The 27625-nt window shown below is 55.8% G+C and overlaps 1 protein-coding gene across 5 annotated transcripts in view; it reads right to left on the reverse strand.

Moving 5' to 3' along the window:
• Positions 1–27625, reverse strand: part of ASTN1 (astrotactin 1) — a 90690-nt gene that overhangs the window by 18156 nt on the left and 44909 nt on the right. For all 5 annotated transcript variants that reach the window (XR_010303140.1, XM_064148127.1, XM_064148129.1 and 2 more), the window contains exons 3-20: positions 26995–27388; positions 24559–24705; positions 23497–23604; positions 21704–21853; positions 20469–20636; positions 20197–20281; positions 14008–14082; positions 13731–13868; positions 12830–12980; positions 11965–12131; positions 11567–11761; positions 11123–11250; positions 7841–7945; positions 7489–7677; positions 1703–1971; positions 1317–1450; positions 541–692; positions 79–214 (exon numbers count right to left, since the gene is read on the reverse strand). Coding sequence is in view for 4 of the 5 variants with exons in the window: in XM_064148127.1 (XP_064004197.1) it covers positions 79–214; positions 541–692; positions 1317–1450; positions 1703–1971; positions 7489–7677; positions 7841–7945; positions 11123–11250; positions 11567–11761; positions 11965–12131; positions 12830–12980; positions 13731–13868; positions 14008–14082; positions 20197–20281; positions 20469–20636; positions 21704–21853; positions 23497–23604; positions 24559–24705; positions 26995–27388 (2891 nt within the window). In the remaining variant the exon portion in view is untranslated. The remainder of the gene's footprint in view (positions 1–78; positions 215–540; positions 693–1316; positions 1451–1702; positions 1972–7488; positions 7678–7840; positions 7946–11122; positions 11251–11566; positions 11762–11964; positions 12132–12829; positions 12981–13730; positions 13869–14007; positions 14083–20196; positions 20282–20468; positions 20637–21703; positions 21854–23496; positions 23605–24558; positions 24706–26994; positions 27389–27625) is intronic.

Consider the following 27625-nt stretch of genomic DNA (forward strand, 5'->3'; position numbering starts at 1 on the left):
CACAGGCAACACCAGACAGCAGCATCCTGGCCAGAGGGACAGCATTGCCATGTGGATGGCATGGGGGAGACCACTCACATGTAGGTGGTGTCAGGCTCCAGGCAGCGAATGATGAGGGAGATGGTGGAGGAGAGCCTGTCAGGCACTTGGGCCGGCATGGCACAGGGTGACTTGGCCCCAGAGATGATGTCATCCACGAAGCTCAGCACTGTCTCTAGGGAGAGAGGGGAGGATGTGCCACGGGTGATGACACAGGGCTGTGGGCAGCTGCTGAGCTCTGTGCCTGCTGCAGAGCAGGACCAAAGCTGATGCCTGAGGTTGGTGTGAAGATGGCCTCACTGCTTCCCCAGCAAGGCTGACCACCATGGAGTGGAGCTGCCTCTCCTGCAGTGCAGCATGGTGGGCAGGAGAGAGGCTGCTTTCTCTTCCACTGCATACCAGATATGCTGCAGCATCCCCTTGCCAAGAGGGAGACAGAGGCTCTCCTCCAACATCTCCAACCCACCCTCCAGAGAGGGAACAAGTAGAGTCTCCACTCACCTGTCTCCACCTTGGAGTGGTCCATTCTGTCGGTGACTTTCTCTTGTCGGAGGAGGTAGTCGACAATCTGCACCCCGATGGGGGGCTCCGAGTGCCCCCACTCCAGCACCACCAGCGTGCTGCTGGGTTCATGAACGGTGGAGAGTCGTAGGCTAGGGGGCAATGCTGGCTGGTCAGCACCTCAAGAGGGCAAGGTCTGCCAGCCATCCCCCAGCACCCACCCATGCTCACCCACTTCACTGCTCATCTGTGCCTTAGAAAAGCTGAAAGGCCATCAGGCTGAGGCACAGAGTATGGATAGATGCTGAAGGCAACCAGTCCCCATGGCTGGTGCAGATCAAGTGCCACCCACTCTGCTCTGCAGCCCACATGCAAACACAAGAGAACTGTGTCAGCTTCTCAAAGGTAGAACGCAGGGGCTGGTGTTGCACTGCTCTCTCACAGCAAAAGGCCTTCAAAACCATTAATTCATGGGAGAGACTCTTCCTTCTGCTACCCTTCCTGGCTCTAGGTGTGTGCTGGCCAAAGGGCTCCCTCCCTAGGGCTGTTCCACCAGGATGGATCCAAACCCAGCTCCCCAGTTCCTGGCTGAATGTAGAAAAGACTCCACATCCCTGCACGCTCTGCCTGATTTCCAGGTCCCTCTTCCACTTGCAAACCTGTCCCATAAAGCTGCCCCAGCCCACCACCTCCTGCCACCACACACTGCTGGCCATCACCACCTCCTACCAGATCCACCACACCAAGGAGGCAGGCTGGGACACACGTGGACCTACATGGGGTGCGGGAGAGGCGCGCAGGTGGGCAGCCCATCCGCCCCAAAGGCACTCGAGTCACAGCGGCACCAGTCCTCAATGACGTCCCCACTGCCCGAGCACCACAGCGAGCTCATGGTGGCCTCCTGCAGCAGCTGGAAGAGAGGAGAAGGTGGTCAGCACCGAGCGGGTGTGCTCCCATCCCTCCAGCACTGGAGTCAGCGCTCATCCATCCTCTAGTGGATTCAGCATGACCCATCCACCCTGCACAGCAGGACTGCCCAACAGGCAAGGGCTGCCACGGCTTGACCCGCTGCCACCAAGGCAAGCTGCCTGCAAAAGCCACCCTGATGCCACCCTGCCACCCCTCGTGCCCACATGGCCACCCCCAGCCCCTGGTTCCTCACGCGCTGGGTCTGGTTGTTGGTGACCAGCTCGTAGATGGGAGCGGCTTTGGTGACCTCCAGCAGGATGGGCTCGGCTGGCACGTCGGGAGCAGAGGCGAGGTGGCAGAGGGGGCAGGAGGAGGGGCAGCGCCCGCGGCTCTGGCACTCCATCCGCACGCCAGCCGCCACGCGCTTGGCGCCCGACTCGGAGAGGCTGGCGATGTACTCGGGGAAGGTGAGCACCTTGGGGTCCCGCTCCCGCTCCTCCGACTCGTCCGAGGGGGAGTTGCCTGGGGAAGGGGAGAAAGAGGGGCACCAGGGTGGGCTTCAAGCCACCCTTTAAATGGATGTGAGGGGCTGGAGCCCTGCTGGAGAGAGGCAGTGCTGCCCAGAGACCCTCTGCATCCCTGAGAGCTCCCCCTTTGCTCGGTGGGGATGAGATGCTCACTGCTCTTCAGATCAGGAATCAGGACTGAGAGCTCCAGCCTGGCCTCCATCCTTTTAGTCTCCCCCACCCCAGCCCTTTGCCTGGCACTGGGACTGACCACCCTTGCAGATTCAAGAGGACCTGCCCAGGCACCTTCAGCCTACACTGCTGTCCTGCCAAAGCCCTGCAGAAGCCCTCTAGGCCCAACAGCTGGATTCTTTGCTCAATTCCCTTGGTTCCAAAGGGCCCTCAGCAAAGGTGATGTGACTGAGAGAGGGTCAGTTGGAGACCAGAAAGGATGAATTCCAGACCAGAGGTGTACAGCAATGATGCTGACTCAGCATGCCCCACCAGAAAGGGCTGCAGCCAGCAGCACCAAAGAGCACAGAACCTGCAAAGAAGACTTTCTAGTGCCTCATGATGCACAGAAAGCTCCTGAGCTGGCTACAAAGCCACCAAAATCCTTCCTTCAGCCCTTCATGCCCTCCTGCAGAAGAAGGGCCACGCAGCAATAGGTCAAGGGGCAATGGTTTGAACAGAGTAGGGTAGATTTAGGTTGAACATTAGGAGGAAGTTCTCTGCAGTGAGAGTGGTAAAATACTGGAACAGATTTCCTAGAGGGGTGATGGACCCCTGGAGATATTCAAGGTCAAACATGATGGGGCCCTGAGCAACCTGATCTAATTAAACATGTCCTTGCTCTCTGCAGGGGGTTGGATTAGATGACCTTCAAGGGTCCCTTCCAATCCAATTCTGTGTTTCTCCAAGGAGGGAGCTGGGCAGCATCACCTTCCAGGGCCTGGTTCAAGTCTCCTCATAGAATCATAGAATAAACCAGGTTGGAAGAGACCTCCAAGATCATCCAGACCAACCTAGCACCCAGCCCTGGCCAATCAACCAGATCAGGTGCTGGAAGGTGTTGAGAGAAGGGCAGCAAGGCTGGGGAGGGGCCTGGAGCACAGCCCTGTGAGGAGAGGCTGAGGGAGCTGGGGGTGTGCAGCCTGCAGAAGAGGAGGCTCAGGGCAGAGCTCATTGCTGCCTGCAGCTGCCTGCAGGGAGGCTGTAGCCAGGTGGGGTTGGGCTCTGCTGCCAGGCAAGCAGCAACAGAAGAAGGGGACAGAGTCTGAAGTTGTGGCAGGGGAGGTCTAGGCTGGATGTTAGGGGGAAGCTGTTGGCAGAGAGAGTGATTGGCATTGGAATGGGCTGCCCAGGGAGGTGGTGGAGTCGCTGTCCCTGGAGGTGTTGAAGCCAAGCCTGGCTGGGGCACTTAGTGCCATGGTCTGGTTGATTGGCCAGGGCTGGGTGCTAGGTTGTGCTGGATGAGCTTGGAGGTCTCTTCCAACCTGCCTGATTCTATGATTCTAAACCTGGTGCAACTTAAGGCTATTTCCTCTTGACCTATCCTTTGTTACTTGAGAGAGCAACCTCCACCTTGCTACAATCTCCCTCCAGTGAGGTGTAGAGAGGTCTCTCCTCAGCCTCCTGTTCTCCAGGCAGACTGACCAACCCCAGTTCCCTCAGCCACTCCTCACAAGACTTGTTTGCCAGCTTTGTTGCCCTTCTAGGGACATGCTCCAGCACCTCAATGTTCTTCGAGTGAGAAGCCCAAAAATGAAGACAAGGTACTCAAGGTGTGGCCTCTCCAGTGCCCAGCAGAGGGGGACAATCGCTGCTCTGATCCTTCCTGCCACACTACTGCTAAGCCAGTCCAGGATGCTGTTGGCCTCCTTGGCCACCTGGGCACACACTGGCTCCTGTTCAGCCACCTATCAACAGACAGCCCCAGGCTCTTCTCCAGCAGGCAGATCTGTCGGTTTCTAGCTACTCTTTTCCAAGTCTGCAGCATGCACTGAGTTGGTGTGACCCCAGTGTGGGATCCAGCACTGGGCCTTGTTGGCCCTCATACCATTGGACTGACTCAACCCATTCTTCAAGCCTGCTCAGACCCCTCTGCAGAGCCTGCTTACCCTCAGGCAGATCAGCACTCCCACCCAGCTTGGTGGCATCTGCAAACGGATCTCGTCATCCAGAGCACTGATCTGCATGAGGAGGACCAGGAGGATGCTCAGAGGCTGCAGCAGCTCTGCTGTGAGCACAGACTGAAAGAGTTGGGGCTGTGCAGGCTGGAGCAGAGGAGGCTCCCAGGTGACCTTCTTGTGGCCTTCCAGGATCTGAAGGGGGCTACAAAAAAGCTGGGGAGGGACTTTTTAGGCTGTCAGGGAGTGGCAGGACTGGGGGGAATGGAGCAAAGCTGGAGGTGGGGAGAGTCAGCCTGGATGTGAGGAGGAAGTTGTTGAGCCTGAGAGTGGTGAGAGGCTGGAATGGGTTGCCCAGGGAGGTGGTTGAGGCCCCATGGCTGGAGGTGTTTCAGGCCAGGCTGGCTGAGGCTGTGGGCAGCCTGCCCTAGGGTAGGGTGTCCCTGCCCATGGCAGGGGGGCTGGAACTGGCTGCTCCTTGTGGTCCCTTCCAACCCTGACTGATTCTGTGATTAAGATATTAAACAGAATTGGGCCCAGCACTGAGCCCTGCAGAACAGCACAAGAGAGCAGCCTACAGCTCCATTCACCAGCACAATGGTGGCCAAAGCAGGCTGGTGGCTTTGGGGGAAGCTGAAGGATGCCCAGACACCACTTTGTCCTTGAGGCAGGCTCAGGGTGTTGTGGGCACTGGTTTGCAATGGGCTGGCTGCTCCCTGAGCTGCCCAGGAACATGTCCCCAGTTCCCCTGGGAGAACTTCCTAACGCAAAGGGTTTGCTGACAAATGGGCCAGCTCTGGGCTCTCCTGGAGACCCCCTGCAAAGAAAACAAGGCTGCTAACTGAAAACTGGGATCCAAGAGCATGGCTGAGCTCCCCCAGCGGGCTGGAAATGGATCACACTCTGGGCTGGCTGTGAATTGCAGCTTAGCAGGCGCCCAGGGAGAAGCCGAGGAGCCAGGGAACCGTTTGACTCCTGCGATTCCTCAATCGATACTCCAGCTCCTGACGTTTGCAAACAAAGAAGCAAAGGAGGGAAAAGTGACAGGTTCCAGAGCAAAACCCAAATGGGATATTGTGGGTGGGAAGAGACTGCCAGCCCTGAAAAGCCTCCAAGCAGGAAAATCAGAGGAGGAGGAAAGTGCAGGAGGAAAGCAAGTCGTTGCAATCAAAAAGATGCTACAGCTGGAGGCAGCTCGCAGCGAAACAGCAACGGCTCTGTGCTACTGGCAGGTGGGCTTGGGAACAAGTCCAGGCTTCAGGAGGTCTGAGCTTGCAGGATCCAGTCTCAGGTTCAGAAAGAACCCTTTCCCACACAACAGCCCTGGGAGAGAAAACGTTTTCAGAGCTGAGGCACAGCAAGAGGCACCGTCCTTGGGGGTCTTCAGGAAAAGACTGGATGAGGCACTTAGTGCCATGGTCTAGTTGATTGGTTAGGGCTGGGTGCTAGGTTGGACTGGATGACCTTGGAGGTCTCTTCCAACCTGGTTGATTCTATGATTCTATTCTATGAAATGATGAGGTGGCCTCAGTGCCTGCGAGCTCCAAACGCAGGCTGCCTGCACTCCAGAGCTCCTGGGCAGGGGGCTGCAAGTCAAGGACACCTAAATAAGCAGGAGCTCTGCACAGTATCCCAAATGCCTCAGCATGGGAGATGGCTCTTGCTTGCTGCCCAAGCCTGGGTAGTGCAGCACAGCAATCAATCCCAGCTCAGACAGCACAATACTGGTAGGCAGCTTTGAGAAGGCCAACACAAGAGGTCATAGAATCACAGAATGGTTTGGGTTGGAGGAGACCTTTGGAGGTCATCTAGGTCCAACCACCTGCAAAGAGCAGGCACATCTACAACTAGAGCAGGTTGCTCAGAGTCCCATCCAACCTGACCTGGAATGGTTCCAGGGATGGGGCACCTACCACCTCTCTGGGCAATCTGTTCCAGTGTTTCACCACCAAAAATTCCTTCCTTCTCTCTAGTCTGAAACTCTCTCTTCTAGTTTCAAACCACGCCAGTGGCAGCCTGGCCTGCATCAGGAGCAGTGTGGGCAGCAGGACAAGGGAGGTTCTTCTGGCCCTGTGTTCAGCACTGCTCAGGCCACACCTTGAGTGCTGTGTCCAGTTCTGGGCTCCTCAATTCAAGAGAGATGTTGAGGTACTGGAAGATGTCAAGAGAAGGGCAACAAAGCTTCTCTGAGCATCCTGTGCTGAGCACAGGGGCAGAAGAACCTCTCTTGTCCCCCTGGCCACACTGCTGCTGAGCCAGCCCAGGATGCCATTGGCTGCCTCTGCTTTGGGAAAGCTGATGTCCAAAGCAGACATCACCTGCTTGTAAAACGCCTTGCACGGGGGAACCATCACACCCCACTGCAGCAAAGGCACCATGAAGGATGTAGCAGTGCCAAATGCCCTCTCCACCATGATGGACTAGTTCATAACTGGTTTCCAGACACTAAAAGCAGAACAGGGACAGCCTGGGAGAAGAAAACACATTAGAGGGAGAAGAGTCTGGCTGCAGGATACAAGTGGAAGAGAGCTGATATGGTGGAGACAAAAGGGAGGAAGGAACAGGATTAAAGACAAATTACAGTTAAGTCCAGAATCAGGCAGGACAGCTTGGTGGGATTAGTGCCTTTGTGTCTCTTATCCCCAGGGACGTGGCACTTATCCCCCATTCTGGCTTGCTGCAGTCCAAAGAAGTCCTTTGGATGGCTTCAATGGCATCCTGGGCTGGCTCAGGAGTAGTGTGGGCAGCAGGACAAGAGAGGTTCTTCTGACCCTGTGCTCAGCACTGCTCAGGTCACACTGGTTCTGGACTCCTCAATTCATGAGAGATGTTGAGGTGCTGGAAGGTGTCCAGAGAAGGGCAAGAAAACTGGGGAGGGGCCTGGAGCACAGCCCTGTGAGGAGAGGCTGAGGGAGCTGGGGGTGTGCAGCCTGCAGCAGAGGAGGCTCAGGGCAGAGCTCATTGCTGTCTGCAGCTCCCTGAAGGGAGGCTGTAGCCAGGTGGGGTTGGGCTCTGCTGCCAGGCACCCAGCAGCAGAAGAAGGGGACACAGCCTCAAGTTGTGGCAGGGCAGGTCTAGGCTGGATGTTAGGAGGAAGTTCCTGGCAGAGAGAGTGATTGGCATTGGAATGGGCTGCCCAGGGAGGTGGTGGAGTCCTTGTCCCTGGAGGTGTTGAAGCCAAGCCTGGCTTAGTGCCATGGTCTGGTTGTTTGGATAGGGCTGGGTGCTAGGTTGGGCTGGATGAGCTTGGAGGTCTCTTCCAGCCTGCTTGATTCTCTTCTGAGCTGTGATTGCAGCCCTGGCACGGGCTGGGCACTTCCCTTTTGACATCAAAATCAAACCAAGCCTCCTGCTGCCATGGGGTGGCTGTGGGGTACCTTCCTGGGGATGAGCAGAGCTCCTACCTTTGCTGATGTCCTCATACTCCAGCCAGAGCTGCCGCTGGACCTGCCTGTTGGGATACCAGATGGAGCAAGACTCCTCAAAGCCATACACTGCCTCCTGGATGTAGTGGTTGCCAAACTGGTCCAGCAGCGCCACGAAATCTCCACGGGAAGTGGCCCCATCCAGAGAGTGGAGTGCATTGCTGAAGGCTGGGGAGCAGAGGAAATGCTCAGATCCTAGCAGACCCCAGAGCCTTGCCAGCTCTCTACACACTTGTGATGGGCACCCAACCCCTGAGCCCATCAAGTGCCAAGACTGTGTGATCAATCACCACCCTTCAATCCCTTCTTCCCCCCAGCCCTGCACACTTACACTGGGAGATGGTCAGCTGGTTGAGCCGGACGTGGTACATGACAGACTGCACCTTCCAGTGCTGCAAGAGGGGGTACCCAGACACCTCACTGAAGTTCACCATCCCTGTTGGAGAAAGGACATGAAGGCTCAGTGCCACTGCCCAGGGATGCCTCACATTAGGGATGGCTGCAGCCCACGGGTTTAAACTAGAAGAGGAAGACTTAGACTGAACAGAAGGAAGAACCTTTATGCTGACAATGGGGAACACTGGCCTAGGTTGCCCAGAGAGGTGGCAGATGCCCCTTGTCTGGAAGCACTCCATGTCGGGTTGGATGGGGCTCTCAGCATCCTGACCTAGTTGAAGCTGTCCTTGCTCATTGCAAGGTTGTTGGACGAGATGAGCTTTAAAGGTCCCTTCCAACCCAACCATTCTATGATTCCATGGCATGCTTGGGGCACTGCAGCCAGCAGGGTGGGAAGGGATGGGAAAAAAGCCAAGGGAAGGATTGTACACACCCCAGGTCCCCCCCAGGGAGGCCACAAGGCAGTTGGAGCCATGGGTCAGCTGCTCCCCCGCAATTAAAACCAGGGCTTTGAAGGCAAAGGTGTGGGCTCCTTTCATCCTGCCAGCCAGGGAAGATAACGAGCCTCCTCCCACCTCCCCTCCTGCTTCCTTCCCCTGCCAGCTCCCAAGACATGCCCAGGTGTGATAATCGTTTTGCTAATGAGAGCTGTGCTTTTTAATGAGCTGTTTGCAGGCTCGGAACGGTCACCGTCACGCCACGCGTGCCCAGGTGCAGCCAACCACTGCTCCCCTTTGGCCAGGACTCAGCTGAGCAGCACACAGGTGCATGGGGGACACCACACACCTGCCAGTGCTTCCAGTCCCTCTGGGCAGGCTTTGCAGCAAAGCCTGATGTGACAGGACAAGGGGTGATGGTTTGAAACTAGAAGAGGAGCTTTAGACTAGGCAGAGGGAAGATAATTTTGATGCTGAGGGTGGTGAGACACTGGAACAGGTTGTCCAGAGAGGTGGTAGATGTCCCATCCCTGGAAACATTTCAGGTCAGGTTGTTTGGGGCTCTGAGCAATCTGATCTAGTTGCAGATGCCCCTGCTGACAGCCTGGGGATTTGACTGGATGACATTTAAAGGTCCTTTCCAACCCAAACCAGCCTGGTTGCCCAGAGAGGTGGTAGATGCCCCATCCCTGGAAACGTTCCAGGCCAGGTTGTTTTAGGCTCTGAGCAATCTGATCTAACTGCAGATGCCCCTGCTGACAGCCTGGGGATTTGACTAGATGACATTTAAAGGTCCCTTCCAACCCAAACCAGCCTGTGTCCAGACAGGACCTTGAGTTTCTCCTTCTGCAGAAAAAGTCATCCCATTCTCCAGACATATAAACTTGCATTATGGGAGACAGAAATTCATGGAGACCAGGGCTTAGCAGCTGCTTCATCCTGCCCAAGGCACAAGCCAAGGTGCACAGCAGCTCAGTTTCCACAACCAGAGAAACACAGAGACCACTGATCCTAGAGAAAGCCCCAGAACCCCAGACTGGTGGCCACTGGAAGGGACCTGTGGAGATGATCTAGTCCAAACCCCCCTCCTAAAGCAAGGCCACCCACAGCAGGGTGCCCAGGATCACAGAATCAACCAGGTTGGAAGAGACCTCCAAGCTCATCCAGCCCAACCTAGCACCCAGCCCTGGCCAAGCAACCAGACCATGGCACTAAGTGCCCCAGCCAGGCTTGGCTTCAACACCTCTGGGCACAGCGACTCCACCACCTCCCTGAGCAGCCCATTCCAATGCCAATCACTCTCTCTGCCAGGAACTTCCTCCTAACATCCAGCCTAGACCTGCCACAACACAATTTGAGACTCTGTCCCCTTCTTCTGTTGCTGCTTGCCTGGCATCACAATGTCCAGACAGGTTTGGAATCTCTCCAGAGAAGGAGGCTCCACAACCTCTCTGGGCAGCCTGCTCCAGGGCTCCAGCACCCTCACAGCAAAGAATCTTTTCCTCATGTTTCAGGGGAACCTCCTGGGCTCCAGTTTGTGCCCATTGCCTCTTGTCCTGTCACTAGCTACGACAGAAAACAATCTGCCCTCATCCTCTTGCCCCCACCCTTTAGCTATTGCTCATCCTCGATCAGATCCCCCTGCTCCAGGCTAAACAGCTCCAGCTCTCTCTCAGCCTTTCCTCCTCACAGACATCCTGCAGCTCCCTCAGCATCTTTGTAGCCTCTTTTGGATTCTCTCCAGATTTCAACTGAAGGATGCTTACAGCTCTGATTTTGGTGACCATATCATGCCCTGGGGTGCCACAGCAGGGCGCTGGGACACGGCCACCTCCTCCCCGGCAGCTCCTCTGCCACCAGCCGCCACAGCAGGTCTCTGCTCGGCGGCGAAGCGGCGGCTCCGCAGGAGCTCCGGAGCATACCAGCAGGGATCTCCCCATCCTTACCAGGAGATGAAGGCAGAGGATAAGGATAAGATCCTTTGCCTTCCAGTGCCTCTCCCTTTGGTGCTGGCTGCTACCAACAGCTTCAAAGCTTTGCTCTTCCCTGCAAAGTGTTTATGCAAAACCAGCCCTTCCTTACTCAGCAGCTCTGCCTCTCCTGAACTCACAGCAACATCCAGGCTGCTGACTGACAAGCTGAGATGATTTTACTTCTTCTCTTTCTCCTTCTCCTTAGTTTTTTATCTTTGATAAGGGTTTGGGGGTTATTTTTGTTGCCTTAATCAGCCAGAAAGACCCAGCAGAGCAGTTGGAAATGAAGAGCATATTTTACTGTCTTCTCCCTCCCTGGCAAAACTACCACTGGAGTCCCAGTCCCACCAACCCTGCTGTGATGCTGATGCTACGATGCCTTCCTTACATCCATGCCCATCGTGAGTCAGGTGTCCTTCAGCACTTCCAGGCAGGGCTGTGAGGTGACTCACTCAGTTCTCCTGATGTGTCTTGTCTCTGTCAGGAGCCACCAGCACCTCCCCCAGGTCTGCATCTTCCTGCACACCTACATTGCCATGCCCTTTGTCAGAGCAACCAGCACCCATCAGCCCATGGGTACCCTCTAAAGCTCTCCTCAGAGCTCTGAGATCTCATATGAGACAGCCCTGAAGACACCTTCCAAAACACCTTAACAACCCTGAAGACACCTTCCAAAACACCTTACTATCCACGTTGTTCTGGTAGCAGCTGCCTGGAGTCCACCCCCTGAGAAGGGCAGATGCCAAAGCTGGGCACACTGGCAGCTGCCCTGTAGGAAGAAGCATGGGTCCAGCCAAACTCACTCACCTGTGAGAAACTCAGGGTCAGGCATGGGGTCAGAAAGTTCCTCCTGGCACTGGTTCTCCAGGGGCACTGTGGCCACCACCAGCCCATCTGGCAGCTGCTGCTCCAGGCCTCGGGCAAAGTTGTTCTGCCTGGAAGTTAATTGCAGAGGGCAGGGCAGGACTAAAGGACAAGGGAACTACCCCACCAGCCAGTGACTCATCCCAAAAGCAACCCAGCACCAGGCCTTTCCTTGGTGAATGGGTAACAGAGATGTCTACTCCCAATGGAAGGCTCCAGATGCACCCTCCCCACCAGTGCCCCCATCTGCTGCAAAGCTTGGCCATATGTGGATGGCCCAGGCAGCCCACTGAGGTCCAGCCCTAGACTGCTTCCCACACCACCTTCTCAGAGAGGACAGCAAGGTCTGACTATGCTGGAGGTCACCTCCTCACATCACCAGCTCACCTGAACGTTCCTTTTAGCACCTGCCCTGTGGCCACCTCCCTGGAGTGGTTGTTGTAGCCATAGAAGAGCTCCCCAAAGAGTGTCTGGTTCATGGGCAGCTCGCGGGGCTCGCCGCAGTCCCCTGCCTCGGGGCACGATTCAGAGATGAGCTGGCATGAGCGCCCATCTGTGCCCAGCTTGTAGTCCTCGATGCACCTGGCAAGACAGCATGGAGCTCAGCACCAGCTGTGGCCCCTGCTGGTGGGGACTGGGACCATCAGACCACCCCAGCAGGGACACCAGGAACGGAGGAAGCCTCCCTCCTAAGCCACCCGATCCTATGAGCTCAGAGTGGCAGCAGAAAGGTACAGCAGCACCTCGGGGGCGTCCCCATGGCTAGGATGGTTTTGGGCACTCACCCACAGAACATGAGGATGTTGTAGAGCAGAGGCTCCTCAGGCAAGGGGACCATCTGCTGCAGGCACAGCTGCTCACAGCCCCCATTGAAGCCATCTGAGCAGTCCACACCGATGTGACGGTCATAGCAGCCCGTGCCATCCTTCATGGGACTTAGTCCTGTTGGGCACTGGTGAGGGGGGAAGTAAGAAGTGAAGGCTCCAGGGAAGAAATCTGGCCCCAGGGGTGAGATTGAGGGAGAGCTCTGGCACTGCTCTCCATTGGAAACTGCAACCCGAGAGATGCTCAGGGCTTGGGAGATGATGACGGCAACACCATCCATGGCTGTAGATATTCCTCCTGCCTCCCTCTGCCCCTGGGGAGTGCAGCCCTTGAGGTGTGAGAACCCCTTGAGCTTCCCCCCACCAAAGTAATGTGCTGGGGTCAACTTCACTCATGGGCCCCCAGCTCCAGTGACCCTGAATGCAACACTGCCCTTTCCAAGCCCACCAACCGCCCCACCTTCAGCCTCCCTATCCCACTGTTTGGCTCTGGTGGCATCACAGCAAGATGCCTCGTCCCTGTCCCCTCCCCATTTTGGGGCACCTGCTTTCCCTGCACAGCAAAGCAGATGTGGCAGTGACAGAGGACATGCATGTGGGACCTCCTGGAGAGGCAGAAAGCAAATGGGCTCTTGCTCTCTCACATGTGTGCGTGTGCAAGGGCAGGACCGAGGAGATGCCAGCCCCAAAATACCTCTTCTCACTTAACCCCAAAACTCCTATCTCGATGCAATGAGAAGGGAGAAAGGGTGCAGCCCTTTCCCCTCCACCCTTCACCTCCTTGCTCCCACCAAAGGAGACTGGAGGGTCCCCAGGGCCCACACACCACACAGCCTGTTGAGTCCAGCTTGCGGTCCGCGATGCAGCGGAAGTTCTTGCTGCAGCCCCCATTGTCCCGGGAGCAGTCACGCACAGGGCCAAAGGAATCAAGGAGGACCTCCAGGCTGTCGAAGGAGGAGGAGGTCATCAGCTCTTCCCTGGAAGGAGGAGGAGGAGGAGGAGTGTCACTGCTCTGCTGAGATGTTGTGAATGCTTGCACAATTGCGTCTTTTGGGCGGGTTTTCCTGGACCTCAGGTTTCCCCTGGGCTGACAGAGAACTGAGCAGCTGAGCTTTTAGGGGGACACAGAAGGTGCTGAGCTCGCTGAAGGTTCAGCCTTGCAGGCACTACAAGAGAGCAGGTTAATGGACCTGCTGTTCTCCACCTACAAAATGCGAGGTGGGGGTCCCAGCTCTCATCAAACCTCACTTGCTTTGGGTTGATCCTCTCACCCTAGGCACACACCACCAGTTTGTTTGCTCAAACACCTCCTAAACACCCTCACCCTGCCATCACACCCACCTGACCCCCACTGCATCCTCACCCTGCCATCACACCTACCTGACCCCCACTGCATCCTCACCCTGCCATCACACCTACCTGACCCCCACTTCATCCTCACCCTGCCATCACACCCACCTGACCCCCACTGCATCCTCACCCTGCCATCACACCTACCTGACCCCCACTGCATCCTCACCCTGCCATCACACCCACCTGACCCCCACTGCATCCTCACCCAGCCATCACACCCACCTGATTCCCACTGCATCCTCACTCTGCCATCACACCTGATTCCCACTGCATCCTCATCTTGCCATCACACCCACCTGACTCCCACTGCATCCTCACTCTGCCATCACACCTACCTGACCTCCACTGCATCCTCACCCTGCCATCACACCTACCTGACCTCCACTGCATCCTCCATCACTGTCATATCAGTCTTGCACTTGGCTGAGGGGTTGATGGCCAGCTCAGCTGGTGGGATGACGAAGCTCTTGCTCAGTGGTAGCCACATACCTTCCCCCAAGGTGTAGGTGAATCTGCCAGGGAGAGCAGCAAAGGGTGACATGACAGGAAAAGCTGAGCCTGGAGGGTTGCCTCCATCCAGACCCGAGCCCTGAGCCATGCTTTTGAGCCCCAGATGGTGCTGAGCAGGAGCAGGTTGCCTTTGCCACTCACCGAAAGATCTTGTCGGACGGCTGCTCGCCCAGCACCAAGTCAAAGCCACGCTGGAAGATGGTGTATGGCCAAGGCCTGGAAGAGAAACCCAGAAGCATCACACTGGCATCATGCCCCCAGTGACATTCACAGCCCGTAACACGACCCCCACTTAACCCTCAGCTCATGGGCAGAGGGATCCTGGGACAAGATGTCTCACACCAAGGCAGGACAAGGTGATAAACAGCCCCACAGCCAAGATCTGCCTTCTGAGGTCCCTATAGCATTAGATTCTCACCTCTGCCTCAAGCTTCTAACATTCAGGGCCAGAGTACCAGGTGCTGCCACCAAGCCTGAGGATTTTCTCCTGAGGCAATCACAGCTTTCACAGCATTACAGAACCTTAGAGATTGAAAGGGACCTCCAGAGATCATCGAGTCCAACCCCCTGCCAAGCAGGATCCCCTAGGGTAGTTCACACAGGAATACAGCCAGGTGGGTTTGGAAAGTATCCTGAGATGACTTCTTTGGCCACAACAACCCCAAGCAGCACTACAGGCTGGGGACAAAGTGGCTGAGAGCAGCCAGGCAGAGAGGGAGCTGGGGGTGCTGGTGGATAGTAGCTGAAGATGAGGCAGCAGTGCCCAGGTGGGCAGCAGAGGGGCCTGGAGCACAGCCCTGTGAGGAGAGGCTGAGGGAGCTGGGGGTGTGCAGCCTGCAGCAGAGGAGGATCAGGGCAGAGCTCATTGCTGCCTGCAAGTACCTGAAGGGAGGCTGTAGCCAGGTGGGGTTGGGCTCTGCTGCCAGGCAAGCAGCAACAGAAGAAGGGGACAGAGTCTCAAGCTGTGCCAGGGCAGGTCTAGGCTGGATGTTAGGAGGAAGCTGTTGTCAGAGAGAGTGATTGGCATTGGAATGGGCTGCCCAGGGAGGTGCTGGAGTCTCTGTGCCTGGAGGTGTTGAAGCCAAACCTGGCTGAGGCACTTAGTGCCATGGTCTGGTTGACTGGATAGGGCTGGGTGCTAGGTTGGACTGGATGAGCTTGGAGGTCTCTTCCAACCTTGTTGTTTCTATGATTCAGTGCTCTCAGGCACTGCTGAGCCTGTGAGGACATAGGACCTTCTGCAGCCTAAGATGGCCTCCACACAAGACCCCAGCTCAGTGAGAGGCACCTCTCCATCCTCAACTCTGTGGAAGATCTTCAGGAGCTCAGCACTGACATTTCCACCCACACATCCCTTGCTGAGTTGTGCCTTCTGCTGCAGAGGCTGGAGTGAGATCTCCCCCAGGCACACCTCACTTATTCCATCACTGCCTCTGTGCCTCTGCTGCTGTTTCATCCCCTCCTCCCTCTCCCATGCACGCAAATGTGGCTCCCTCCTTGCTTCCTGTGATCACTGGAGGCATCTCACTGCTCTGTTTTTTGTTGCTCTTGGCAGGTATTTTGGTTACATGGAATTCAGAGCTCACACAGGCAAGAGGAACTGATCAGAAACAGCTCTGCAGCAGATCAGGTTAGATTAAATGGGCCAGAAATGACAGCTCTTGGCTCCCTGCCACACCTTCTGCTCTTGCTATCTGAAACAACACAACAGGGGATCACCAGAGCAGCTGAGAACCAGCAAACTCCCCACACTCAACAAGTTCCTATGGCTAAAGCATGCCAGTGAATCCCCAGGATGATCTTCTGGCCTCTTCAGTTTTCCAGTTGGACCATCAGTTACACTTTGTTTCAGAGCTGGGTTAGAGCTGAAGGTCCCAGAATACCTGCTAAGCTCTCCAGACTGCTGGTGGTGATGCTCTGGCACCCCTCAGCAGGTCCCTGGCCTCACTGGAATTGAAGTGCCAAAGAGACAAAGCCAGAGTGACTTCTGGTGCCAAGAATGGTGCTCCTGCTGGACCTCACTCCCTGCAAAGCTCTTCTACACAGGATGGGTGAGATGAGGAAGCAAAGTCTGGTGCCTGCAGGATGTGACCACCATGAGCTAACCTTAGAGGGGAGGTCAGAGAGGGGCAGCAGAAGGAGGCACTGAGAAGTCCACTGTGTGTGAGTGTGGCTGAAATACCACTGGAGGAGCAGGTGGCCAACTTCAGGGAGTCTACAAGTACCTGCAGGGAGGCTGTACCCAGGTGGGGTTGGTCTCTTCTGCCAGGCAAGCAGCAACAGAAGAAGGGGACAGAGTCTCAAGCTGTGCCAGGGCAGGTCTAGGCTGGATGTCAGGAGGAAGTTGTTGTCAGAGAGAGTGATTGGCATTGGAATGGGCTGCCCAGGGAGGTGGTGGAGTTGCTGTGCCTGGAGGTGTTGAAGCCAAGCCTGGCTGAGGCACTTAGTGCCATGGTCTGGTTGCTTGGCCAGGGCTGGGTGCTAGGTTGGGCTGGATGAGCTTGGAGCTCTCTCCCAGCCTGGTTGATTCTGTGATTCATAGATGGCCCAGGATGAACACACCAGAAGCAACATCACAACACCTGCACCCCTCCTGCAGCTCCAGAACCCACTCCCCTGAGTGGAGACCTGAAAGACCTACCACTACCATCGCAATGAGGGGTCAGCAGGCAGCAGATGTGACATAAAAGCCTGAATGGGGCACTTAGTGCCATGGTCTGGTTGATTGGCCAGGGCTGGGTGCTAGGTTGGGCTGGCTGAGCTTGGAGGTCTCTTCCAACCTGGTTGATTCTCTGATTCCATGAGCACTGAGCTGCTGATTTCTCTCTCTAGCGATGCCCATCCTGGCTCCTCCTTGGCTTTGCTTCGCTCCGCAGTGCCTTTGCTTGGGCTTCAGCTGCTCCTGCCTCTCCCCACCCCACCTCCCCACCCCCCTGCCAGCCCTTCCAAGCAGCTCTTTATTAAAAATGCTAATGCTGGCAATTTCTCCCTGGGCTGCCCGTAAATCTGCGAGGAGAAGGGGGCAGGGGGAGGAGGAGGAGGCGGATGGGTGGTTTGGTGAAAGGATCTGAAAGAAAGAGGAGCTTTTTATCTGGCTGTCCTTCAAGCTCACAAAGCAGCAGCACACAGCAGGGATGGAGAGAGGCAGAGGAGAGGGAAGGGGGAAAAAAAAGGATCGAAAAAGAGGTGGGAAAAAAAGAAAGAGAGAGAAAAAGCAGAGAATAAAAAACCTCTAAGTAGGAATAGTGCTGTCCTTGGCATGTCAGTGCCCCCCCAGCTCCTCTGTGGGGTGGAGAGAGGGAGGTGCATGGAGATGGGATAGGAAAAGCAGGTGCATAGCCAGAGAAGGGGACACAGGCTCAAGTTGTGCCTGGGAAGGTCTAGGCTGGATGCTAGGAAAAAGTTGTTGCCAGAGAGAGTGATTGGCATTGGAATGGGCTGCACAGGGAGGTGGTGGAGTTGCCATGGCTGGAGGTGTTGAAGCCAAGCCTGGCTGAGGCACTTAGTGCCATGGTCTGGTTGCTTGGCCAGGGCTGGGTGCTAGGTTGGCCTGGATGAGCTTGGAGGTCTCTTCCAACCTGGTTCATTCCATGATTCTATGAAAGGTGTCTTCCAACCAAAAGGATTCTGTCACTCAAAGTCAAAAGGGCACATTGACAAAGACCCTTCCATTGCAGACCATCTTCAGCCTCATAGGGGTGTCTGAGAAGGGCACCCAGGCAAGCCCATCACGTGTGGATGGGAAACCATGGTGGACCTAAGGGCTGAGATGCAGTAGCACAAATATGTGCAGGTAGCAGTTTGTTAACTAAAGGCTGAATGAGCTGATTTGACTTGGATCCACTCATGGCACACAATAACTACAGGAATTTGCTTTGATGAGCAAAGATGAAGCAGGGCTGCTTGGATTGCTGGAGATTTCATCCCACCCAGGAAATGTTCTGCAGGAAGAGCTTATTAACAATGCATATGAAAGTAGGAAGCCAGACTGGGAACACATAAACAGCACCAGCCAGACTTCCTTAAAACAGCTGAGCAGCAGCACACACATACACACACACAAAAAGCAACTGATTAAATGTTGTCTGCTACCCAGGATCAAAAAGATCTTGAAAAAGCAGTGAAGATTTAAGGACTCAGCAAGCTGGGGAGGAGATGTGCTGGGGAGACAGGGGTAGAATCATAGAACCAGTCAGGGTTGGAAGGGAACACAAGGATCATCTAGTCCCAACCCCCCTGCCATGCCCAGGGACACCCTACCCTAGAGCAGGCTGCACACAGCCTCAGCCAGCCTGGCCTGAAATGCCTCCAGCCGTGGGGCCTCAACCACCTCCCTGGGCAACCCATTCCAGCCTCTCACCACTCTCAGGCTCAACAACTTCCTCCTCACAGCCACTCTGACTCTCCCCACCTCCAGCTTTGCTCCATTCCCCCCCGTCCTGGCACTCCCTCACAGCCTCAAAAGTCCCTCCCCAGCTTTTTTGTAGGCCACTTCAGATCCTGGAAGGCCACAAGAAGGTCACCTGGGAGCCTCCTCTTCTGCAGCCTGCACAGCCCCAACTCTTTCAGTCTGTGCTCACAGCAGAGCTGCTGCAGCCTCTGAGCATCATCCTGGCCTTGTAACCTGCTTTATTCTATGATTCTATGACCTGACCACACCATCCTCAGCACAGGGCCACCTGTGTCATGAGCTTCACCCAGTCCCCAGCATGGTTAGGGCACCCACCACGATGCCCACCCTGGTGTCCCCTGGCTGGCTTGAACTGCTGAATGGGTTTTGAAACGAAAACCAGCAGAGATGGGGGCAGGAGGTGCAGCAGCAGTGCTTTCCCCAGCCTCCAGATCAAAGGGAGGCAGCTAGGGCTGTCCAGTGTGGACAACCCCCCATGGCTGCCATCCACCAGCTGAGTGGCACGGCAGGGATGCCGCCGAGCTCAGCCTTTGATGGTTTTCCCTTCCTGCTGTGAAGACTAATGACTTGGGGGAGGGCATCGTGCCAGGCACCGGGCTGCTGCAGATCCAGCTGTGCACAGACACAACGGGAGGAAAAAAGAGGTTGGTAGTTCTGGTGCACCTCAGGCCTTTGGTTCTGGGGGTGTCTTGGCTTCCTGCACACTATTCCTAGCCGCGCCTGGAAGTCTCCATCTGCACATCAAAGACCCGTGAGTGATAAGGACCCAGATGGAGCATCCCCCAAGGGTGACAGAGAGATGGGAACGTTTGGGATCCTCCACTAAACTGCTGTTGAATCATCCGAAACGTTTGCCCTTGTCCTTCCAGAGGTGTAAAGCTGTGGGGCAGGGCATTGCCCCGGGCCATGGTATCAAAGTCATCTAATCTTCCTGGGTTCAATTAGGCTTCCCTGTCCCACATGCTCCCTTATCTGCTGGAGACCACAGTCCAACCACAGCCCCTCTGACACCTCACACTCCTAGACTGAGAGTCCCATGAAGTGCAGGATGCCAAGAATCACAGAATCAACCAGGTTGGAAGAGACCTCCAGGATCATCCAGTCCAACCCAGCACCCAGCCCTGGCCAAGCAACCAGACCATGGCACTAAGTGCCTCAGCCAGGCTTGGCTTCAACACCTCCAGCCACGGCCACTCCACCACCTCCCTGGGCAGCCCATTCCAATGCCAATCACTCTCTCTGACAACAACTTCCTCCTCACATCCAGCCTAGACCTGCCCTGGCACAGCTTGAGACTCTGTCCCCTTCTTCTGTTGCTGCTTGCTTGGCAGAAGAGCCCAACTCCACCTGGCTACAGCCTCCCTTCAGGGAGCTGCAGACAGCAATGAGGTCTGCCCTGAGCCTCCTCTTCTCCAGGCTAAACAACCCCAGCTGGGTAGTATTCCAGAACCACAGTGGCTCAGCAAGGTTCCAGGCTGCACACCCCCAGCTCCCTCAGCCTCTCTTCACAGGGCTCTGCTCCAGGCCCCTCACCAGCTTCCTTGCCCTTCTCTGGACACCTTCCAGCACCTCGACATCTCTCTTGAATTGAGGGGCCCAGAACTGACACAGCACTCAAGGTGTGTACACCCACTAGGGAAAGAGGGCATCAGCCCCAGTCTTCTCCTGGGGTCTTTACTCTGAACTCTAACAAGTGCCTCTTGCACATCACCTCTGAGTGTCTCAAAGGCTGGAAATCCTCTCCTCCACAGCCCCGCTGCAGAGCCCAGCTGTGCACCACCATTACAATCCACCGAGAGGCCTCCAACTCTTCCAGCCAAGAGGATGAGCTGCAGCCCTGCCGTGCCCCTGTGGGAGCGCAGCAGCTCGGGCGAGCAGGGCCCAAGCCCGGGCACGCCGCAGCAGGGGCAGGCACTCACCCCTGGTTCGTTCCCCACTCGTTCCGAATGCAGAGGTGCTTATGCACAGGGTCCTTCATGTAGCCTTCGTAGCAGAGGCACTCACCTACACGGGGACACGAGGGACAAGTGAGGAGAAGGTCTCCCACGTGCTGCCCAGCTGAACCCACCCTGCGGGCAGCAGCAGCTCCGTTCTCACACGTGGAGCGAGGCGAGAAGGCTTCTTGCCGCCAGAGCCGGGTCCCCAGGCTGAACTGGGTTCCCAATCCCACCTCAACCACTCGGCCACCTACCAGTCTCAGGGTCACACTGATGCTCACAGGGATCCAGGAGGCGCCGGGCGCAGAGGTCCAGGGCCCAGGGCCCGCTGGAGTTTTGCTGGGAGAAGAGGACGACCTGCGCCGGGTTGAGCCAGTCGCTGGCATCCAGCTGGCTCCCCTCCAGCAGGATGAACCGGCTCCCTGCCGCCGAGAGGGGAGTCAGCAGCTCGTCCCCTCCACCCCATGAAGGTCCCCTGCGTGCCATAATGGACCCCCCCCCCCCAACCTTGTGAGGGTCCCTTTCAACCTGTGATGGATCCCTCCACCCCACAATAAAATTGTAAGGAAAGACCTTTATAAGATCATCTATTCCACGAAGGCCACCTCCATCCTGCAGCCTTCCTCCCATGATGGTCCTTTCCATCCCCTATCCATCTTCTCCACCCTGAGACAGTGCCCTCTGGCCCACAACAACCCTCTCTGTCTTCCACGATGAACCCCTCTCTCCTATGTCCATCTGCTCTGTCCTAAGATGACCTCCTCCACCCAATGCCTGTCACCCATCCTGTGCCAGCCTCCTCTATCCTGTGCCTGTCTTCCCCGTCTTACAGCAGCCATCTCTCCTCCACGCTCTCTCTCACACCTGTCCTCTCTATCCCACAGTGATGCCCCTTGTCCCATAATGGCCCATTCTATCTCAACCCCATCCCATCTATTCCATGCTTGCCCATCTGCCATCTCACAATGGTGCACTCAGTCCTGTGCCCACTCCCTCCAGCCTGCTACATCCTGCACTGGTACCCTTCACAGAATCACACAGAATTAACCTCACACAGAAAAGACCATCTAAGATCATCGAGTCCAACCCATCACCTTGCCCTTCTAATTAACTAACCCAAGTGCCTCATCCAGCCTCCTCTTAAATGCCTCCAGGGATGGTGACTCCACCACCTCCCCAGGCAGCCCATTCCAATGGCAATCACTCTTTCTGTGAAGAACTTCTTCCATCCCACCCCTGCCCTCTCCATCCTGCATCCATCACCTCTGACCCATCTCCATCCTGCATCTGTCACCTCTGTTCTGTTCCCACCCTCTCTGACCTGCACTCCCCCATCCCTCACTCCCACACTGACACTCTCCAATTCCCAACTGTCCCCTCTCCATTCCACATCCATCCTCCCTCTCTCTTCTCCATCATTCCCTCCTCTCCTCCATGACAGCTTACAAAATGGAACAGGTAGGGGTGGACAAGACCATGAGGGACTCACCATCAGCAATGAGGTGCTCGGGGACGTGGAGGGTGATCTTGACAACAAGGGGGCAGCTCATGTGGGAAGAGCACACCAGGCTGATGACACAGCTTGTCACACTGATGAGGGTCAGCGTGGTCTTGTTCACTGGGCTCCGAGGGGACCCCACTGTGAAACATGGAAGCACACTCAAATTTGAGACCTGAAAGGACCCTGACATTTAAGATCTGCACACTTTGGGTGCAACCAGGAGATTTTGGGGTGCAGAAACCCTGTCCAGCCCCCTTGGGAATCCAGTATCAATCCAATCAAGTAGAGTCACTTCAGATATTCAAGAGCATGAAGCAGCCTTGGCCACGGAACCCTCCCTCTCTCCTGCTGTGGTCAGGATCTCCTCAAGCCCCCATCGCCTGGGCTCTCCCTCAACCCTGCAGCACAGCATGCCAAGACCTTTGCATCAAAAGGACTTTAAAGCAGAGCAGAGATATTGAGGAGAAGAAAGGTAAATGCAATACCCCTTTTTTGCCTCCCCCTCCTTCTTCTTGGCACTTCTGTCAGGCTAATTTTGCCATGACAACAGCCTCCTGGATGCCTTTGAGAAAGCACTGGAGAGCCCTAACTGCTTTGGACATGCAGGTCTTTGACTTTTAATCTCTCAGCTGAAGAAGCTGAGTGGAAAAAGCAGGCTGGAGGCTGAGTGATCCCCTGCAGAGACAAAGCCTGAGCCAGCCTCCCAGAACCCACCACTGGGGGTGAAGAGGGCTTCCAGTTCCACCACCCCCAGAAAAACAAGGCACTATCTAGCAAACAAGGCTTGATGAGGGAAAACAGACCCAAAACTGCCTTCCTGGAGAAGGAAAATGCCCACAGAGATGGTGCAGGGCAGTGGGGTGAGACTCCTGACTGGGGACCAAGCCTGTTCCTGTCCTCTGTGGCACAGACAGCTTCTACCTGCATGGTGCTGAAGCAAACATGGGAGCTTGTGGGCCAGCCTTTGAAGCATGTTACTCATGAATACACACCAAATCCCAGCAGAAGCCTCTAGCAAAAAGCCAGAATATATTCATCCTCTCCTGAGAAACTCCACTGGAGAGCAGCAGCCTGTTGTGGGAGCAAGGGACCAGTACTTGCCCCTGGCAACTCGGATGGCACCTGGGTTTTCCATCTCTTTGCTGATGGAATGTCTCCAAACCTGGAGAGGTGATGGTCTGCTAGTTTGAGCCTAGCTAGAACATTTTGGTGAAAAGAATTAGATGATTAGGCTGTGAAAAGGAAACAATGGTGATGTCTCCTGCACTCCTTGGCTTGCTAGGATGGATAAGAACCAGAGCACAAATATAGATAAGGGAGTCTCTCTCTGGGCTTTGGGCTGAACTTCTCTCTCTAACCTAACCTGCTGTCTGCCTGACTAATCCATCTGCTTCCTAACTCCCTCTGGCCGAGCCTCCAAACTCACCTTTGAACATAAGGCAAAGTCTGGGGTAAGGTAGAGGGGTGGGAGAAGGTGGCAGGGTGGTTGGGAGCCCCTCCTGGGGGCTCTGGTTGCTGGGAGGGCTGCTGTGCTTCTGTATTACTTTTTAACCTGTCTGTTTCTGTCTCTAGCTGTGGAGATTGTAAACACCTGCTTGGCTCTTGTGCTAAGCTGGAAATACAAAGCTCCATTCAAGCTCCAGTGCCGATGAGCCTAGTCTGGGTCACTTTCCAAAGTGGGGGGGTGGGGTGGGGCAGGTAACATCCAAACCATCACAGATGGGGAAAAAACAAAGCAAAAGGGACCACAGCTCAGTGCCCCCCTGCACATCTGCACCCACCTCGGCTGCGCCTGCGGCTCCGGGAAGGGTCTGTGTAGAAAGTCAGCTGGGGATCAGTGTCTGCTTCTGTCCCCGAGTCCCCCTCAGGGTTGAGAAATGCTGAGCCAGCTGCAGAGGACATCAAGTGTAGTCACAGCAAGGCTGGCACTGTGCCACCCCAAACCACCACATGCTACGTCATCCCTTCGGGGCAAGCCTTGCCTTGAAGACCCAGGAGGGTCTGCTGGGTGCGGCAGATGCAGCAGCTTCTCCCCTCCCCACCACGCTCAGTCACACCTCCTGCCTTGGCTCCCATTACAGGGCAGATTTTCCCTGTGCCACTATCATGAAACACTGACTGTCTTGGGTCTAGTTTAAACTCCCAGAGACTCAAATAGAACCAGTAACAATTTCACAGAGTGCCCTTCCCTCTTCCCCCTTCTTTCCCAAAAGAAAGGGATTAGATGGAGAGAGAGGAAAAGGTGAAATGAATCTCACTCAGTTTGGAAGTTAAAATGTTTGACAATAAATTAAAGATATCTGAGGTAGGGAAGTTACAAAGGTACAGGGAAGGGAGAACAACTACAAAATGTGTAAATACAACCAGATTTTGATGGTGATGGCTTTGTCTGCCTCGTGGGTGATGGCCACGTGGTGAAACAAAGAGAACCAGGACCAGGATGGTGATGCTGGTAGGCAGGGAGGCAGGGAGCACAGAGGAAGTCCCCCTGCTTTTATGGATCTTTAGACAGGAAGGGGGACTGGGCTAACCATCACCTGGTAGGGCTCAGACCCACCCCTGGGGAGGGGTCAAGACCACCTAGGGTCAGGTTCAAGGTCACTCCCCCTGGAGGGTTAACCCTGGACACTGACCATGGCCACCACCCTCAGCATCTTTGCAACCAACCAACTCACCAGCACTGGCATCCTTGCAGGCACCACGTTCTCAGCTTCCCCCCACCTAAACCCTCCCTTCCATGCTCTCACCCAGTGTTGGCCCTACCTCTCCATCCCAAGGGAGGGTGAGATGACAGAGTGTGGCTGGGTGGGAGCCTAGAGCACCTCATCCAGCCACCCCCCTACCTCGTGCTTTGTTGTTGATGCGCTTGCGCTGGCTGCTGGAGGTGTGGGACAGCAGGGTGGCCTGCTGGTGGTTGGAATCCACAGGGCTGGTGGCAATGATGTTGTCCTTGTACTTGTTCATCAGGGACAGCTTGGCATTGTCACTCCCTGGGCAGGAAGAGTGGAAGGAAAAATCTTTCTGGGATAGGGATGCTTTAAAAAGGAGGGAGAGAAGGCAAATAGAGACTTCCTTGGGTCCACCACCAGCGCCTGCATGAGGCAACCAGGGGGCCATGGCCAATGGGCCAAGCTGTCCCCAGTGCCCTCTCATAGAATCATAGAATCAGACAGGTTGGAAGAGACCTCTGAGCTCAGCCAGTCCAAGCTATCATCCAGCCCTATCCAATCAACCAGACCATGGCACTAAGTGCCTCAGCCAGGCTTGGCTTCAACACCTCCAGGCACAGTGACTCCACCACCTCCCTGGGCAGCCCATTCCAATGCCAATCACTCTCTCTGACAGCAACTTCCTCCTAACATCCATCCTAGACCTCCCCTGCCACAACTTCAGACTCTGTCCCCTTCTTCTGTTGCTGCTTGCCTGGCAGCAGAGCCCAACCCCACCTGGCTACAGCCTCCCTTCAGGTAGCTGTAGACAGCAATGAGCTCTGCCCTGAGCCTCCTCTGCTGCAGGCTGCACACCCCCAGCTCCCTCAGCCTCTCCTCACAGGGCTGTGCTCCAGGCCCCTCACCAGCTTCGTTGCCTTGCTGGTTATAAGACAGAGATAACTCTGGATGGTCCTGATAGCATGCATGATTTTCCTGCTAAAACCCTCAGTTGATGAAGATACTGGAAATTCTGGGATACAGAAGGGAACTTTGGGAGTCACCATCATGTAGCTGGGAGGGGAAACTCTTCTGGTTCTCCATCAGGTCACAGGCACCACAGCCCTTCCCTTCAGATCTCCACCCTGCATTGTTCCAGCCATGCTCCATTCAGCAGGGGCTGCCCTCAACTAGCTGCAAGGTGTCCCAGCAAGGTCCCCCAGGAATGGAAGCACCTTCAGAGTGCCACTGACATCTCTCACACAATGAAAGCCCAGAGAAACAGGGAAAATGCTTGAGGGAATATGTGTGCAACAAAGGAGAGAAGAAGAGTTGGAAAAGATCTAGCTCAGCCCATGGAGCTTGCTCTGGAGAACAGGTCTTGTGTGAACAGGCTGAGGGGAGACCTTTTGGCTCTCTACAACTACCTGAAAGGAGTTCTGAGAGACTGAGAGTCAGCCTCTTCTCCCAGGTAACAAGTGATAGGACAAGAGGAGATGGCCCCAAGCTATTCCATGGGAGCTTTAGGTTGGATATTAAAAGGAACCTCTTCACTGAAAGGGTTTTCAAACACTGGGACAGGCTCTCCACGGAGGTGGTTGAATGCCCACCTCTGGAGGTGTTCAAAACATGCAGACATCATAGTACTGGAGAACAGTTGAGCTTGGAAGAGACCTCTGAGATCAAGGCCAACCACTCGCCTAGATCTCACAATCCCACCACTACTGCTAAGCCACTACCACTAAACCATGTCCCTAAGCACCACCATCCACAGTGTTGGTGGTGCTCAGCATCCCTGGGGGGGGTGGTGCTCAGCATCCCTGGGGGGGGTGGTGGTCTGCATCTCTGGGGAGGTGGTGCTTAGGGACATAGTTTTGCACCAGACTTGGTAGAGTTAAGTAAGGATTTGACTTGATAACCTTAAAGTCACACAGGCTCACAGGATACAACTACCTGAAGGGACATTGTAGCCAGGTAGGGGGTGGCCTCTTCTGCCAGGCAACCAGCAATAGAACAAGGGGACACAGTCTGAAGTTGTGCCAGGGTAGGTCTAGGCTGGATGTTAGGAGGAAGTTCTTCACAGAGAGAGTGATTGGCATTGGAATGGGCTGCCCAGGGAGGTGGTGAAGGCACCGTCCCTGGGGCAGTTCAAGGCAAGGTTGGACGTGGCACTTGGCGCCATGGTCTAGCCTTGAGCTCTGTGGTAAAGGGTTGGACTTGATGATCTGTGAGGTCTCTTCCAACCCTGATGATACTGTGATACTGTGATAGTTGACTGGCCAGGGCTGGGTGCTAGGTTGCACTGGATGATCTTGGAGGTCTCTTCCAACCTGGTTGATTCTGTGATTCTATGATATTAGGGGTTGGAAGGGACCCAGGGAGATCACTGAGTCCAACCCCCCTGCCACAGCAGGACCACACCAATCTAGCACAGATCACAGAGGAACACATCCAGACAGGCCTGGAAAGTCCCCAGAGAAGGAGACTCCACATCCTCCCTGGGGAGCCATCCTGCCCGGAGGCATTTCGAAGGGGCAGAGACGTGGTGCTGAGGGACATGGCTCAGCAGCGGCAGAGCCAGAGAGCGGCTGGGCGCAGCGACCCCGACGGCTCTACACTCGCAGCGCCCACCTGGCGTGAGGTCCATGCTGGCCTTCTCGTTGCAGCCCTGCAGCGAGTCCAGGGTGCGGGTGACCTGGCTGGCGAAGTCCTCGCCGCCGTTCATGCACTCGCGCTGCAGGTGGTGGCGCAGGTCGGTGATGTCGTACTCGTAGCCGTCGAGGATGGGGGTCTCGCGGATGCTGAGCGTGCCGCTGGAGTTGTGGCCCTGGACGCGGGCGTTGCGCAGGCTCTCCCGCCCGTGGCCCCCGATCAGCACCGAGGGGATGTAGTGGATCTCGTTGGCTGCCTCGGCGCTGGCGCTCTTCTGGGGCTGCGGCACCCGGCGCCGCTTGCACCACCTGCGGCGGGTGTAGAGGATCATCACCAGGCAGAGGATGGAGAGCAGCAGGGCGATCATCCCTCCCTGTGGGCACAAACATGGGCAGGGCTCAGCTGGGGATGAGTCCCAACCATTCCCTGGGGATGCAAACATCTGGGTGGAGGCAATGCCAAGCACACATCCAGGCTGGGCAGGGAGTGGCTGGAGAGCAGCCCTGAGGAGAGGGACTTGGGGGTGCTGCTGGAGGAGAAGCTCACCAGGAGCCAGCAGTGTGCACTTGCAGCCCAGAAAGCCAAGCAGAGCCTGGGCTGCAGCAGCAGA

This window comes from Pogoniulus pusillus, chromosome 8 (genome assembly GCF_015220805.1).
Source record: "Pogoniulus pusillus isolate bPogPus1 chromosome 8, bPogPus1.pri, whole genome shotgun sequence".
Classification (NCBI taxonomy): domain Eukaryota; kingdom Metazoa; phylum Chordata; class Aves; order Piciformes; family Lybiidae; genus Pogoniulus; species Pogoniulus pusillus.